Source organism: Pelmatolapia mariae, linkage group LG23, assembly GCF_036321145.2.
Source record: "Pelmatolapia mariae isolate MD_Pm_ZW linkage group LG23, Pm_UMD_F_2, whole genome shotgun sequence".
In the NCBI taxonomy this organism is placed as follows: Eukaryota; Metazoa; Chordata; class Actinopteri; order Cichliformes; family Cichlidae; genus Pelmatolapia; species Pelmatolapia mariae.
This window is the reverse complement of record NC_086246.1, coordinates 6,849,010-6,866,168: the sequence shown is the minus strand read 5'-3', so window position 1 is coordinate 6,866,168 and position 17,159 is coordinate 6,849,010. Positions and strand designations below refer to the sequence as shown.

Below are 17,159 nucleotides of genomic sequence, written 5' to 3'. Positions count from 1 at the left end.
AGGTATAACAGTGGAGCAGAAGTAGTGATGTAGTTTAAGTACATGGAGTCAACCATAAGGAAATGGGCAAGAGTATGCTAGCAGAAGGGTGAGATGGAGGCTAAGTGAAAATTACACTATGAACACATTACTCTTGATTCTACTCTTGATTCTACTTTGATCTGTTCTGTTCTTGGGCATCAAGTGTTTTTATGGACAATCTGAAACACACTAGGAAATGTGTTCATCAATAACACTTGATTATTGATTATTATTTTTTGTATACAAGACCAGTCAAAGGTTTGGACACACCTTCTCATTTAATTTTTTAAAATTTTTTATTTTATTTTAATGAATGTTTACATTGTAGATTCTCATTGAAGGCATCAAAACTATAAATGAACACATATGGAATTATGTAGTGAACAAAAATTGTGAAATAACTCAAAACGTGTTTTTTTTTTTATTTCAGAATCTTCAAAATATCCACCCTTTGCTTTCATTACTGCTTTCTTAACTCTTGGTATTCTTGCTGAAATGGTTTTTCCAACAGTCTTGAAGGAGTTCCCAGAGATGCTGAGCATTTGTTGGCCCTTTTGCCATCACTCTGCGGTCCATCTCATCCCAAACCATCTCCTTTGGATTTAGGTCAGGTGACTGTGGAGGCCAGGCTCTTAGGTGCAGCACTCCATCGCTCTCCTTCCTGGTCAAATAGCCCTTACACAGCCTGGAGGTGTGTTTGGGATCATTGTGCTGTTGAAAAAATAAATGATGGTCCAACTAAACGCAAACCAGATGGGATGGCATGTCGCTGCAGGATGCTGTGGTAGCCATGCTGGTTCAGTGTGTCTTCAGTTTTAAATAACTCCCCAACAGTGTTACCACCAAAGCATCCCCACACCATCACACCTCCTCCTGCACTCGGGGACACATTCAAAGTTTTGCAATTTTCCGGACTGACTGACCTTCAGTTCTTAAAGTAATGATGGACTGTTGTTTCTCTTTACTTAGCTGATTGGTTCTTGTCATAATATGAATTCTAACAGTTGTCTAATAGGGCTGTCAGCTGTGCACCAACCTGACTTCTGCACAGCACAACTGATGGTCCCAACCTCATTAAGAAGGCAAGAAATTCTCTACTCAGCACGGCAATTTTGTTATTTAGTTTTTTTTATTCAAAGCCACAGGTCGAATGATGTCATTTCTTATCAGCAGCGGAAGTAGTTGTTATTGAAGGTCGCTTTGCATCCTGCAAACTCTATACACAGGGGTGCACATAAGTGGTCCGCAGGTGCGCATGCGCTTTCAAAATAAAAGACGCGCACCAGATAAGAAGTTGCAACGCGCGTTTGCGTACATTAGATTTTCTGGAGGAGGACAGACATTTCTTTAGAACTCTTAAAGATGTCGAAGAAGCAAGCTCCTTTAAGCAGTTACTTTGGTGTTCCTCCACCTCCAAAGAAATGTCAGGAGGAGTCCGAACCGCAAAAGAAGAGCGTATTCTTGGAAAAGTGGTTGCAGGAGGTGAGCTGGCTTCAAACAAATGATGAACGTACAGAGATGTGGTGCAGAATATGCTGTGAAAATCCCACTCTAGCAGACAAAAACAGTGCCTTTTATATAAAAGGCACTGTTTTTGAACCACTTTTCCGAGAATACGCACTTCTTTTGCGGTTCGGACTCCTTCTGACATTTCTTTGGAGGTGGAGGAACACCAAAGTAATTGCTTAAAGGAGCTTGCTATGGGGAAGAATCCTCTCTCTGTTGCACCATTAGCTTGCATATAATGGGGACCGGAAGTTGTGTGACCAATGTTGTACTTCTTACTGAACAGTTTGAACTCTGCTGAGATAAAATGTGAGGTGGGGGATAGCGTTTGAGCTCATCACAGACAATGACACACAAACAGGCTTTTCAAGCAGTCAGTCACTTGCTGGCTTGTAATGGAGGTGTACAATCAAGATGTCGCACGAGTAATAATCCACTACTACAAGGTTGTGTTTACTGTCCAGCTGATATATATCAGCAGCTATTTGGTGTAGTGATTAGAGGTTCTTTTCTCTGAGTGGGGTTATTTCTCAGGCAGAACTGACAGTGCTACACCATCTTTGTGATCTCTCGTCCAATCTCTGGCCACCACACAGTCATATTGGCTTTTCTGTGGCACTTAGTGAAGCCTTAATGACCCTTGTGTACCTGAAGAAGTACAGTGGAACCTCGACTTACGAATACCCCATTTAACGAAAAATTCAACTTACAGAAATATTGCACTTAACGGCAATATTTCTGCCCGTGTTACGGCAAAATGCCCGCGTAACGAAATCTGCTGGCTCTGATTGGCTGAGCCCACAATGCCCACAATGCCTTCCAAATCATGTGACAACCCCTTGGCTTTCGTACTTGCGCTTCACTGTTCCACATGAACGACGTATTGTTGTTGCAGTTAGCAATTACCCTATCGTTCACTCAAAAGGCGCGATGGGTGCTTCAACTTACGAAATTTATTTTTTTTATTTTTTTTTGGCCTGTCCCGTTTGGCTCTTTTGCCATCAGAATTATTGTCTAAAGGCGAAGAAAGATGCCCAACGGATTTACTTTACCAAATGAACCATCCCAGCCTTGCCGTATTGGTCTATTTGATTCACCTTTTATTGTTTATTTTATTTTATTTTCACTTGTTAAATACGGGACAGACTTGACTGAGGAAAAGAAAGGGGAGAAAGAAAGAGGGAAAGAAAAACAACGTGGCAGAGGGACGGGGATAAAGGGCAAAAAACAAAAACCAACAAAATAAGCAGACAAAAAATACATATATCGATCACCTGGATCACATGTTGAGAAAGAAAAGAGAGAAAACAAGCAGAAGAAAAAAAAAGAGCAATATAATAAACAACATCACGATGATCTGTGTGAATATAACAGTAAATACTAAATATTAAACATTATTGTGCAGCACGTAAGATCGACAGCGCACAGTGTGCTTTGAGGTAGGAGCCAAAAAGGGTGTAGTTTGTGTGTGTGATCACCTGTGTGTACACCTGTGAGCATGAACACGCTTGTATTTAAAAGGTTCCTTCATGTAATGATCTGCTAGAGGGTGTGGGGGGCCACTGCCCCGTCCTCCAGGGCATGAAGCAGGTATGGAGGAGATCCAAACTCCAGACATCCAGAGGCCCCCAGAACACAAGAGACCAAGGAAGACCAACAGAGGGGCAGCCGCGCCACTATCCCAGAAAGAGCTGAGGAGAGCCCCAGATGAGGGGTCGCTCAGCAGCTGCGGAGCAGAAGCCAGGGGGGTTGCAGTGACGTGCCCGTGAGCTCCGCCGGCAGCCAGCTGTGCCAGAGTGACCGAGCCCCAGGCCGAGAGGCCGAGGGCACCCCACCCCCAAAGTGGCCCAAGCGAGCCCCAGGCTCCAGGCCCCGGCAAGCAGCCACCAGGAGTGAGCCGGTGTGTACCTGGACGCCCATCCCCAGACACAAAGAACCACCAACGCACCGATGTCTGAGGGCGTCTGCCACCGGCAGGGGAAGTGGTGGGGGGAGATAGGCCTCCATACCTTGGAGGGCCTGAGATGTCCCCAGAGAGGTGGTGTCTGATACCCAACCTGACATATAGACACAGACATACAGGCACACACAGATACAAACATCCATTCCCACCCTCATGCTCTCATATGCAATTACTCAACACTCAACCAACGTGGAGACAGACATAAAGAGACACTGTACACACAATCACACTCCCCAAGCGTACTCTAAAAACCGGGTCTAGGTACCCTTGCCCCTGGAGGGGGAAACTGCACCCAGACCCAGGTGGTGTTACCCTTTTCCCTGGGGTGGAGAGAAGCAGACTGCCCTGACTCGGCAGCAGCAGGGAGGCCCCACATTCCAGACCCCAATCGGACGGCCAACTCCTCCTCCTAGCCCCCCCCCCCCCCCCCCCCCCCCCCCCCAACAGGCCGCAGAGAGCGGGGGTGTGAGAAGACTCCAAACCTCCCTCCACCCGCTCATATGTAGTGTTGATGTATGTGTGTTCTAAGGTGCATTTAAAACCCAGGAGGGCATGGAGCTACCTGCCAGAGAGCAGCAAGTAAGCGCATAGCCCCTCCTGATAGCCCTCAATGTCTACGTGTATTTAAAATTGAGAGGTGGGCAACGGTGCCAGGGGTGAGGTGTACACCCTGATGGTCTTTTGGATTCCGTGTAGCGTGCCCACCCCCAAGATCCTATATGTATGTGTTATGAGAGTGTGAGTAATGTGAATGTCTAAGTTGTGGGATAAAATTGAGGCAGAGGCAGCCAGAAGGGGACAGAGGGGGGGGATGCCTCCTCTGCACCCTGGTGACACACCTTTACCCCAAGGCCCTGCATGTGTGGGTGATTGTGGTGGAGCGGGAAGAGGGAGGCAGCTGGAGATGGGGAGGGAAGGAAGGGAGGGGCAAGTGACCCCTCCCTGGGGCCAGCTCCCCCGCTGACCCCAGTAGGCACCCCCATAGTCTGCAACCCGCCAGGGAAAGGGGGCCCAGGCCCATCCGGACCGGGGCCCAGTTCAGCAGCGCCGCCTGGCCCCACAGAGCCCGGGACAGCCCACCCGACCCCACCACAGAGAAAACTGCACCCACCCCATCATCCACTCATCTTCCAGACTACACAAGACAATAGACGCCCAGGCTGAGATCTTCCTCCACCTCTCCTATATCTCCCCCTCCTGCAGAGAGAATTCCTGAAGAGAGGAGACCTCCTGCAAGACTTATGAAAATTTTCGACTTACGAAAGACCCTCGGGAACGAATTAATTTTGTAAGTCGGGGTTCCACTGTACTTCCTTTTGTTGTGAAACCAGAGCAGCTCTCATCAGCGCTTGCTATTGTTGGTTTGCTAGCGTCATAATGTGCTAATGCCGGTGTTGCAGTTAACATGGCTTTTACGTCTGTGAATCCTTGTTTCTGCACTTCCCCCCATGTCCACACATCGTCAGATTTGAGCAAATTGTAGCTTTGGTGCATGACGGTGAAGAAGTCTGGGAGGAATTTTCCCAGACAGTTTATCATTCATATCATCAGAGACATTTGAGGGGCTGGGCATTTCAGTGACACAGTTTTTCTGGATGAGGTTTGATACCATCTTTCGCAATGACGTGTCTGTAAACCTAGCCCCACCCTATCATGTGATTTAACGAGGGCAAATAGTCCAGGATGTGAGTGGGCATTAAGGCGTCTGGGAAAGGATCTCAAAACTGGATTATAGATGGCAGGTAGTTGGTGTCGTAAGCTATTCCCTCTGTTCAAAGATGGTCGTTCACGGTGGATATAGATGGCTTCTTTCACTTCCTTCCAAACCATCTGTCTTCTCTGTCCAAAATGTGAACATTGGCATCCTCGAAAGAGTGACCTTTGACCTTTAGATGCAGATGCACAGCAGAGTCTTGTCCCGTCGAGGTGGCTCTTCTATGTTGTGCCATGCCTTTATGAAGTGGCTGTTTGGTTTCTCCAGTGTAGAGGTTGAACCAGTTTTTGTCTCAGTGTGTTGCTGGGTCTGAAGTACACTGGGATGTCGTGCTTTGAGAAGACTCTCCTGAGTTTCTCTAATAAACCTGCTACATAGGGGATGACAGTATTGTTTCATTTGTCCTTCTGATCCTCCCTAGTTTAAACAGGGGAGGTGTGATGAGCTCAAGCCACATCCCACCACATACACATATCGCTTGACCTAGGCCGGGGAGCAATCGGGCCTAGCCTACTCCCCCTCCCCCTCGCAAACGGAAGGGGAAATCGGCCATGGCCATCAGTGTCCCTGGCCTATGGATTAGCGGCAGGGGTGAGTTGGATCCGGGGGCCGACCGCGTGTCCAGCTGTGGCAGTGACGTAGTGGGTCCATCGGCTGACCACGTGTTCAGTGGCCGACTGCGTGTCCAGCGGCGGCGACGGAGCTGGTCTGGAGACCGACCGCGTGGCAGGCAGCAGCGGCGCAGCAGCAGGTGTGGACATGACCCGTGGCTCACGGGTGGCTTGACAGGTGGCCAGCGTGCAGGACCAGATGGCGCACTGACCTCCAGCGAAGACGGCGCTGGACCAGGCTGCATTGCGACCTCTGGTATGGGCGTGGCAGGTCCAGCCAGCACGCTGACCTGCAGCAAAGACAAGCCAGGTCCAGATGGCACACCTGCCTCTGGCAAGGACACCGCTGGACCAGACAGCACGGCGACCAGGTAGGAAGGGCACCTCCGGTACACTGCCCCCCCAGCTTGGGCTGAGCAGGTCCCTTTGGCAGGCTGACCTTCATGGGAAGGGAGGCGTGGGGGTGCAGCCTCCCTCCCCCATGCAGTCGAAGGACGCCAGTGGGGCCAACGGCGGTGTCGGCCAGGAACCAACCCGAGCTACCAGACTCACTATCAGCTGCATCCGGCAGTCAGACCAGTCCTGCAGTTGTTCCACCTGGCAGCAGTAACCGCCACCTGCTCCCTCTGCGTGGCCGCAAGCTCGGCCACCACTCGGGCCAGCGCCTCCACTGGCTGGCGCGTTGTGGTTCCTCTATGCCACCTCCTGGGTTTCAGCATCACTGTAATGGGAATGATGGACCCAACCACATAGTCACACTTTTAACACTTTTATTTTGGTTGCTCTTTTATGACACTTGGTTGCAGCTTTTCAGCCACAACCCCCCACACAACAACAACACCTCAGGTCCCGGTACACTCTTTTAAACAGGGGAGGTGTGATGAGCTGATGGAGCTCCGGTATGTCTCAGCCTCCCCTGCAGCCGCGCCCAAGCCACACTCCACCACAGTTGTCTACAAAAGGTGACACCGGGGAGCCCATGTTTCACATCCATGTTTTTGTCTATAAAAACCCTCGTTATATTTAAAATAGTGGTGGTAATGCAGAGGTATAACAGGGCGCTAGGATGGCTTTGAGCACTCGTCTGGGTATATTATCTGGTCCAGCAGCTTTGTGTGTGTTGACTTTAGCGAGAGTGGCAGTGGCAGTGCCGCTGGCAGTGGACAGGCACAGACTTGGTTATCTGGTGAGGGGGTGGTTTTCCGTGCCGGCTCGTTGTTTTGGGTCTCAAACTTGGCATTGAATGTGTTAGGTGCGTCTGGCAGAGCGGTGTCGGTAACACACATACGCGGTGGGGCCTTATAATTCGTTATGGTTTGGATGGCCTCCCACATTCGCAGAGAATCTCTTGAACAGGCAAAGTGATCACTGATCTCTGACTTTCTTTGAGTACTCAATTATTAATTATTTACTCTTAGAACTGAAGAAGCTTCTCGGATGAGAGGTGAAACGTCTTCAAGGAACTTAAAGAATTACAGATGCTTTTCTTTGGACGCTCCTTAGATTGAAAATATAGTGGTGCCGTATGTTTTATTTGGTGCAAAATCCTCCAGATTGGGCAAAATGAATCTCTTTCTTTTTACTGCTTTAGTGAGTTTCATGAGGTCCACACAGAGATCCTTGGCTTTCTTTTCTTCTTAATAACTGGCACCATTGGGGCACACCAGTCTGTGGCTTCGGTTACCTCCTCAGTAATGTCAAGTGCCATCATCCTCTTAATTTCCTCCTCCACTTGTGGTAGAATAGGAAAAGGAATACGACATGGTGTGGTTATGCTGTACAGTTATGCATCAGGTCTAAGCTCAATTTTTACAGGATCACAATTCAATAGGCTCACACCCCCCAAAATATCCTCAAATGATTCAGTGTCATTCACTCTGAACACAAGACTAATCTTTATTGCTACTTGTTTGCCAAGTAGATCACTAGTAAATGGTCTTCTTACTACATGAATCCAAAACAAATATTTGCGTCCCCTTTTTTTTCCCTGTGCATACGAGTTTGCCACCAGGACTTATGAACACTGCTTCTGTGGGTAAGTAAAGGGCGTTTTTCCATGGATTGGTATCTCTTCCCTGACATTACAGTGATATCCAAACCTCTATCAGTCCTAAATTTCACAGGTAAAAACCATGCACTGTCTTTATTAGTCTCATCAATAGTTTCCACCGTGCCTACAATCTTTGATCTAAACATGGCTTAAAAATGTCCACCCTTATTACATTTGTGACCTATCAAATCATCCAAGTATACCAAAGCAGACCCTGTGATTTGACTTCCTAAGCAACTTTGCATCAACTTTTGAAATGTTGCCGGGGCATTACACAAACCAAAAGGCATTCTTTCAAATTCATAGAAGACAAAAGGAGTACAAAATGCAGTCTTTTCTCTGTCAGCTTCTGAAACTTTCACTTGCCAATACTCACTAGCTAGATCAAGAGTAAAATAGTATTTTGAGTTAGCATTTGATTTAGCAGCTCGCTGTGTCCAGGGACTACCTCCAGATGGCGATAAGCTGGTCGAAGGGTCCCACCTGTTGTACAGGAGCAGCAGCCTGAATTCTCTGACAGTCCTGAAAAGCCTGCTTGTTGAGTGTTTACAGTTGATCCAAGAGGCCAGGTCGTGATCTGTATCTGAGGCTTTGAGAAAAGCATATCCCAGCATAGAAAAATGACATTCATACCTAGGATAGGCAATGCATTTGAGTTATTAGGGTCATCCTTCGAAATCACAATTCCCATATCTTTCAAAGTAATATCTCCCACCTGTACGTCAGCTAAAATATAGCCCACATGAGGAATTTCTAGTCCATTTGCTGGCTTCAGCTTTAACCACTTAAGATCACTTTCAACTGCAAACAACCTCTTGAAACAGGCTTCCGCCATTAGTGTTACATTAGAACCAGTATCTAACAAAAATTCCACTTCCTTACCGTCAACAAATACCTCTACTTGAGCACGTGTCCCTAAAGGTTGAGAGTGATTTACCTGGACTGGACAACTGTCACCAACTGGAATTAATCATTTAAAGCCATCTTGGATGGAGTTCCCCAACACTCTCTTACCATGTGTCCACTGACTCTACACTTAGTACAGATGGGTCACCCTTGTTGATCCCACTGATGCCGTGGCCGTTCCACCGGCCGTGAAAGTTGTTTATGTTAATGGGAGTGGCTCCGAAACTTCAGCACGCCTCCTGTACTGATAGGAACTAGAGTCCTGTTTTTCTCTCTTACCTCTGGGACCTGGACATGTTTGTGATATTGGTGCTGGTCGAGCAAATTCCCTAAAATCAAATCTCAAGATGTACCACAATTCACGGATCACATTAACTCGGTGGACCGACACATCAAATTCACCAGGGAGGATATGAAAAGTGGCAGGTTAGCCTTCTTAGACTGTGAGATTTCCATCAGTAATGGGGGACATCTAAAAGCTGACGTGTACCGTAAACCTACACATACAGATCAGTATCTAAGGTTTGACTCTCATCATCCACTGGAGCACAAACTGGGTGTCATCAGGACGCTACAACACAGAGCGAACACCATCCCCACTGACACAGCGGCCAGGGAGGCAGAAGAACAGCACATCAAGAAGGCCCTGAGTAAATGTGGTTATCCCAGCTGGACTTTTGTCAAAGCTGGGAAGGCGTCAAAAGAAAGCTCCAGCCGATCCAGGAGAGAAGGACAACCGCTGCCTAAGTGAAAACCTGTAGTGATCCCGTATGTGTCAGGAGTATCGGAGCAGTTGAGACGCATTTTTTCTAAACACCAGGTCTCTGTGGCTTTTAAACCCCAAAACACACTGTGCTAAAAACGGGTCCTCCCCAAGGATCGGGTCCCCCGACACAAACAGAGTAACATAGTGTACGCTGTTAAGTGCCAGGAGGATTGCCAGAATTTATACATCGGGGAAACCAAACAACCTCTGGCTACAACACAGAAGAGCTGCCTCGTCAGGCCAGGACTCTGCAGTCTATTTACACCTACAGGCCAGTGGACACTCTTTCAAGGATGAGGATGTACACATCCTGGACAGGGAGGAACGCTGGTATGAGCGCGGAGTCAAGGAGGCCACTTAATGGGCATCAATGGTCATGACAATTTGCATAATTATGATGAAGGAACTGACCTCCCAGCCCATTGTTCCTTCAGTGGGCTGGTTCCAGTCATTATGCAAATGTACTGTTTATAAGATTGAGGAAACCTGCAGTCAGCTGAGACTGAAGAAGTCACCTGGATGATGACGAAACGTTTCTCCCACTGAAAACGCCCAGATGAACAGAATCAACTTTTGGAGATTTCCTCCAGCTGGTTCTTTAATTGGGTTCAGACCAAAGAACTGAGACTGATCTTGGTGACCCCTATTTAACTAATGGTTTTTGGCATCTCATCACTCTTAGATGGAACACTGTGGGAGCTCCCACGTCAGTGGGATCAAAGACAAAACTGTAATAAAGTTCAATTTTCAATTCAGTTCAATTCAATTTTATTTATACAGCACCAAATCACAACAATAAGGCAGACCCTACAATAATACATACAGAGAGAAACGCAACAATCATATGACCCCCTATGAGCAAGCACTTTGGCGACAGTGGGAAGGAAAAACTCCCTTTTAACAGGAAGAAACCTCCAGCAGAACCAGGCTCAGGGAGGGGCGGGGCCATCTGCTGTGATTGGTTGGGGTGAGAGAAGGAAAACAGGATAAAGACATGCTGTGGAAGAGAGACAGAGATTAATAACAGATATGATTCAATGCAGAGAGGTCTATTAACACATAGTGAGTGAGAAAGGTGACTGGAAAGGAAAAACTCAATGCATCATGGGAATCCCCCAGCAGCCTACGTCTATTGCAGCATAACTAAGGGAGGATTCAGTGTCACCTGGTCCAGCCCTAACTATATGCTTTAGCAAAAAGGAAAGTTTGAAGCCTAATCTTGAAAGTAGAGATAGTGTCTGTCTCCTGAATCCAAACTGGAAGCTGGTTCCACAGAAGAGGGGCCTGAAAACTGAAGGCTCTGCCTCCCATTCTACTTTTAAATACTCTAGGAACAACAAGTAAGCCTGCAGTGTGAGAGTGAAGTGCTCTAATAGGGTGATATGGTACTATATCATATCACCCCATTTGCTATTTAAAAAGCAAAACCTTCCAGGCCAGGTTAAAACTATTTTCCTTTAAAATGTGCACTTCTCATACTGGAGTCTTCAATGTCAACTGGCTTCCCTGCTGCAACTGTGTCCTACAAAAAAACAACTCCTCCTTCCTGTTTTCTCTCTCCTTTATAGAGAAGGGCTCAAATCATTACCAATCAACGGCTCCCTGTACTCAACTCCAAATAGCTTGTAGCTGGACTAGAGTAGAATCACCACTCCTACACGGGTGTGTCCCACATCTCACACAAAACAAAAACACCAAAGCATGCAATTATTAAAATGAAAAAAAAAAATGCCAACCCAATGTTTAGTGGGAGATTCTCTCAGTTATTCCACCATGCCACATTCTGCAACACTACAGACTTCCTCCTTCCCCTGCTACATTTCTGAGACGTGATGATCGACTGCTAGGGATGGGAATCAAGAATAGGTTCCTAGTAGTCCAGTTCCTTGGAATGGTTAGTCTGCCTGCCTTCTGATCCCGCTTATCAGTTCTTGCCCTCTCACTATGATCAGCTGATTTCAGTTCGTGTGTTGGAAGTAAAAATAATGGTGTATTCTTCACCATAGATATGGACATTACTTTTATCATTAATGCACAAAGGGATGGAGAGTGAGATGGCAAAGTGACGACTGCTCCAGGACAGAAACGTTATACTGTTAACACAACTTCGGCTCTTCGCAAAACAGCATGCTAACACTAAGGTAGCCAAGAACCCCAGAGTGATGTTAAAGCTCAGTAAATGCTGACATTGCTCTTATAAAGTGATAAAGTGAGCCATCATTTGTGGTGAAGCCAGCCTGTAACAAACTGATGAGCAGTCAGGCTGCAGCTTCTATTTCTACCTGTTCATGTTTCTACAGTAGAATCACTGCAATGATTGCTTGTGCTGGTTTTCATCTTTGCTTTGTGTTGTCAGCTTTGTTTTCATACCTAAATACTAAGACAAAGATGACATGTGTCCTCACTGGAATAGGGATTTGTGTTGGTGTGTGGGGCTGTAGCCTGTAGCTTTATATTGTTAAATGACCATTATGAGACAGTGTTTTTCAGATCATTTTGCAGAGTAACATGAAGGTAATGTAATGAGTAGAATAATGAATGTCTTTATTCAAAGACAGTATGCAATAAAATACTGCGTTAATTTTAGGAAAAGTGTTCTGTGTAATATGGGTAATAACTTTTTTACTTTACTTTTAAGTAATGACCCCAACACTGAACACAAAAAAGAGGGGAAATACCTCTAAAATGCACACGCATTAGACCACACAGCATGTAATTACTTTGCATGAATGTAATGTCATGATATGCTGCTTAGACATGGTGGTGACTCTCAAAGTGGAGCCAATAAGAATCGATAAGGAATCAAATCAACAAGTGATATTGATAATGGAATGGGAATCGCTAAATTCTTATCAATTCCTATCCCTATTCACTACTTCTGACACCATGTCATGAAAAGTCACAGGATTCATTGGAAAACCCGGAGTGGAGTTTTTTTTGTTGGTGAGCTAGACTGGAATGGACAGGTCATTCCCCAAATGTGGAGTGGATTTCTTTTTTTCCTCTTATTAATGAACTGCGTTAACTGGAATTGGACTGATTTTGCCAGGACTGTGAACTTTTGTTTCAAGTTGTGGTTGTTAATATATTGCTTTCCTTATGAATATGGGTGAAACAGTTCATTTTGAAATTAGGCTTAAAACGTTACTTTTTGATGTTGCTTTTTTTTTTTTTTTTTGGCATCTATCAGGTGACACCGGACTATTATCATTGTTGGGCTGCAGCTGCCGGGGAACCTTACATAATACAATCAACATTTAAACATTGAATAACTCCCTTTTAACAGAAAGAAATCTCCACCAAAGTCAGGTTCAGGGAGGGGAAGCCATTTGCCTCAACTGGTTGGGGTTAAGGGGAGGAAGACAGGATACTGTGCAAGTAACAGGTCAAACTTACTATGAAATGTCCTAACAGTACTCTGTTTTGTTACAGGTGCTAGCAAACCCCACTCCAGTACCGACAACAACCAATTCTGCCATCCACAAGATCAATCCCTCTTCAAGGTGGTCCAAGATAAAGATTGTGACAAAGCAGTCTGGGGATGAATGCATCACAGCTTTAGAGATCGTTCCACCTGTAGATGGAGCCGAGAGGCATTCAATCCCAATCAGCCGTCCTCGAACTGTGGCAAGAAAATTTGCAAGCATTGCTAGAAGCCAAGTGAGAAGGAAAAGACAGATGGCTGCCAGAGAAAAGAAAGTAGGTTAATACACGACATAAGTTTAAGACATATAATGGAAATAATAGAGGACCTCGTTATTTAGATTTGAGTATCGGACTCAGCCTCTGCACAAGCAAAGAATAGAAGTCTTGGAGAATAAATAAAATATGACAGGAAGACCCTCACTCACTTTATTTCAAGCTAAAACCCAGTGCATGTAAGTCAGTGGTTCTAACAGTCATAGGAAGAGTTGTTAAGCAGATGTCACTATTATCTCAGCTTTAATGTCCTGGTGCATGCTCAATCATCCAGGTAAGTAGATCCCAAAAGGTTGATTCTGTTCATCTGGACGTAGCGTTTTCACTGGAAACACTACGTCCAGATGAACAGAATCAACCTTTTGGGATCTCAGCTTTAAGTTGCTTTAATGCTATCTCACCCTTGAGATTACCCGAGACACAGAGAACAGATATGTTTTATCTAAAGCTAAAATTGAGTGGCTGTTTTCCTGTGTGTGCAAATATTAATTGGGGTGCAGAGCAATTTAGCACGTTTGGACATTTTTTTAAACGTAGCTCATACTAAAAGGTTTGGCACTGTCGTTTTTTACATAATACATATTATGTATACTTAACACGGTCAGCTCTTCTGTGAGTTATGTGACTGTCATCTCACTGCAGTGTGTGAGAAACAAAGAGCTGACAGAGTTCACAGATTATCTATCTTTGGACTTTGTGTCTACATGTTCCGGTTTATTTATTCTTCATCTCTCCTTTCTTCCATTCTTTATAGGTAACCAAGACTATCTTTGCCATCCTGCTGGCTTTCATCATAACATGGACACCGTATAATGTGATGGTGTTGATCTCAACCTTCTGCCAGTCCTGTGTCCCTGATACAGTGTGGGCAATTGGCTACTGGCTGTGTTATGTCAACTCTACTATCAACCCAGCTTGTTATGCACTGTGCAATGCCACATTTAAAAAGACTTTCAAGAACCTGTTGCTATGCCAATATAAAAATATAGGAACAAGATAAGATAGAAGGAGGAGATTTGAGATAGGATGGAAGGCAAAGCTGTAAATCATTTCAAGAAGTTGTTGTGTGAAAGAAAAATGAAGGAACTGAATGAAGAATAGCAGAACTGGGTGATGGGTGCCTTCTGAAGAGACCAGAAACTTGGAGTAGATTAGTAAATGTATTTATTCTACAAATGAATGAGTGCTCCCTATTCATACAGTCTAAGCAAAGCGTGAGTGTAAACCAGAGATTCTTTTATTCTTTTACCTGTCAAGCTACCCAAAATTGCACTGTGAGTAGAAATTTGGTTTCACTAACACAGAAATTAATTTCAAATGAAGATGTTAGATACTATAAAAGGAGAGGTCAGTGATTGGATCTGTGTGGTGATGCATGAGAATGTGGCCGAGAAAGTGGCTTTGCCTGATCTGTGCTGTGTGTATGTACATATGTATGCATGTATGTATGTATAGCTAGATGTATAAATAGACTGGTGGATCTCTTGAATTATTAACATATCTAAGAAAGCAATGTTAAACTAGACTCTATTCTCTAGAGTTTGAGCTCAACCTACTGTCAGTTCTGAGTCCCTGACATGGCATGAGCAGTTGGCTACTGGCTGTGTTATTAACTCTGCTATCAATCTGGGATGTTACACAGCAACAGTCACAACAACACAAAATATCAGATGGACGGAGAAAAGAAGAATGGGAAGGAAGAATAGGTAAGAAGAAATACTGTTATTATTGCCAGTCACCAAGACTGATTAAACAAATGAATACCAGAAATTCATTGAACGGTGCCTTTTAAATGGATGGCTACAGGAGATTAGCAACAACAGTTTGTTCATATAGCATAAAACAGAGTTTTACTTAACATACCCAACCTGCTTAAACTAAGATGCACCAAACCACCAGGCTTCTTTCAGATATGAAAGATGTCTGCTCAGTAAAACTACTGGAATCCAGAAATAGCTTCCAGACTCACACTGATAATTTAATACTAAACAATGATGCAATTCAATGGAGTTTTATTTATATAGCACCAAATGACAGCAACAATCACCTCAAGGTGCTTTATATTGGAAGGTAAAGTAAACTCTATGATAATACAGAGAAATCTAGACAATCAGATGACCCCCTATGACCGAGCACTTTGCAACAGCGAGAAGGAAAACTTCCTGTAATAAACACGAATAAACCTCCGTCAGAACGAGGCTCAGGAAGGGACGGCCATCTGCCCGCTGGGGCTATGTGAAAGTGGCATGCTGTGAAAGAGAGACAGAGTAATAATAACTGATGATTAAATACAGAGTGACAGAGTAAACACATAGTGAATGACACGGGTGAGTGAAGTAGAAACTCCCAGTGCATCATGGGAATCCCCCAGCAGTCTACACCTATTGCAGCATAACTAAGGGAGGATTCAGGGTCACCTGGTCCAGCCCTAACTATATGCTTTAGCAAAAAGGAAAGTTTGAAGCCTAATCTTGAAAGTAGAGATAGTGTCTGTCTCCTGAATCCAAACTGGAAGCTGGTTCCACAGAAGAGGGGCCTGAAAACTGAAGGCTCTGCCTCCCATTCTACTTTTAAATACTCTAGGAACAACAAGTAAGCCTGCAGTGTGAGAGTGAAGTGCTCTAATAGGGTGATATGGTACTATATCATATCACCCCATTTGCTATTTAAAAAGCAAAACCTTCCAGGCCAGGTTAAAACTATTTTCCTTTAAAATGTGCACTTCTCATACTGGAGTCTTCAATGTCAACTGGCTTCCCTGCTGCAACTGTGTCCTACAAAAAAACAACTCCTCCTTCCTGTTTTCTCTCTCCTTTATAGAGAAGGGCTCAAATCATTACCAATCAACGGCTCCCTGTACTCAACTCCAAATAGCTTGTAGCTGGACTAGAGTAGAATCACCACTCCTACACGGGTGTGTCCCACATCTCACACAAAACAAAAACACCAAAGCATGCAATTATTAAAATGAAAAAAAAAATGCCAACCCAATGTTTAGTGGGAGATTCTCTCAGTTATTCCACCATGCCACATTCTGCAACACTACAGACTTCCTCCTTCCCCTGCTACATTTCTGAGACGTGATGATCGACTGCTAGGGATGGGAATCAAGAATAGGTTCCTAGTAGTCCAGTTCCTTGGAATGGTTAGTCTGCCTGCCTTCTGATCCCGCTATGATCAGCTGATTTCAGTTCGTGTATCTGAGGTAAAAATAATGGTGCATTCTTCACCGTAGATATGGATAAAGCTTTAAGCCTAATCTTAGAAGTAGAGAGGGTGTCTGTCTCCCAAATCCAAACTGGGAGCTGGTTCCACAGAAGAGAGGCCTGAAAACTGAAGGCTCTGCCTCCAATACTTCTTTTATCCAAGGAACAACAAGTTAGTCAACAGTCTGAGAGCAAAGTGCTCTGGATTTATCATGGAGCCAATAAAGAGAACTTCACTCTTTCTTTCTAGTCCCTGTCAGTACTCTCGCTGCAGCACCTTGGCTACAGCTTCAGTCTCTTTATACCTGCAGCCAGTCAGAAGACAGAGAAATATAGACACAATGACACAGCTGGAGTCAGATGTACAAGAAATTGACATTAGTCCTCTCCAGTGTACATGTACTTGTATCCACACCTATGGCTCGGTTAGAATCACCACTTTACCTAGTCATGTCCTTAGACAAGAAACTTGGTGGAAAAAAATCCACACAGAAAGTGCACAGATGATCAAGTGCTCCTTGCAGTAAACTGTACTAACAACTTTGCACAACTTTGTATCCCTAAGTCTGTTTTCCCCCCATTTTATTCACTTTATTTCAGTTAGTTTGTTCAGACTCAGGATTTCTTCTGTGAGAACCCCTAATGATTTTCCATATTATGGAGCAAGAGCAAGCAGTTACTGCGCCTGTTTGCTTCACATTGACCTGCAGTTTTGCA

At 44.9% G+C, this 17,159-nt stretch overlaps 1 protein-coding gene across 1 annotated transcript in view; it reads left to right on the top strand.

Moving 5' to 3' along the window:
* chrm4a (cholinergic receptor, muscarinic 4a) overlaps positions 1–15,694 on the top strand; it is a 77,183-nt gene extending 61,489 nt beyond the window's left edge. Inside the window, exons 6-7 of the mRNA XM_063467450.1 lie at positions 12,970–13,236; positions 13,991–15,694. Coding sequence (XP_063323520.1) covers positions 12,970–13,236; positions 13,991–14,236 — 513 coding nt within the window. The 3' untranslated portion in view covers positions 14,237–15,694. The remainder of the gene's footprint in view (positions 1–12,969; positions 13,237–13,990) is intronic.
* The last annotated feature ends 1,465 nt before the right edge of the window (positions 15,695–17,159 follow it).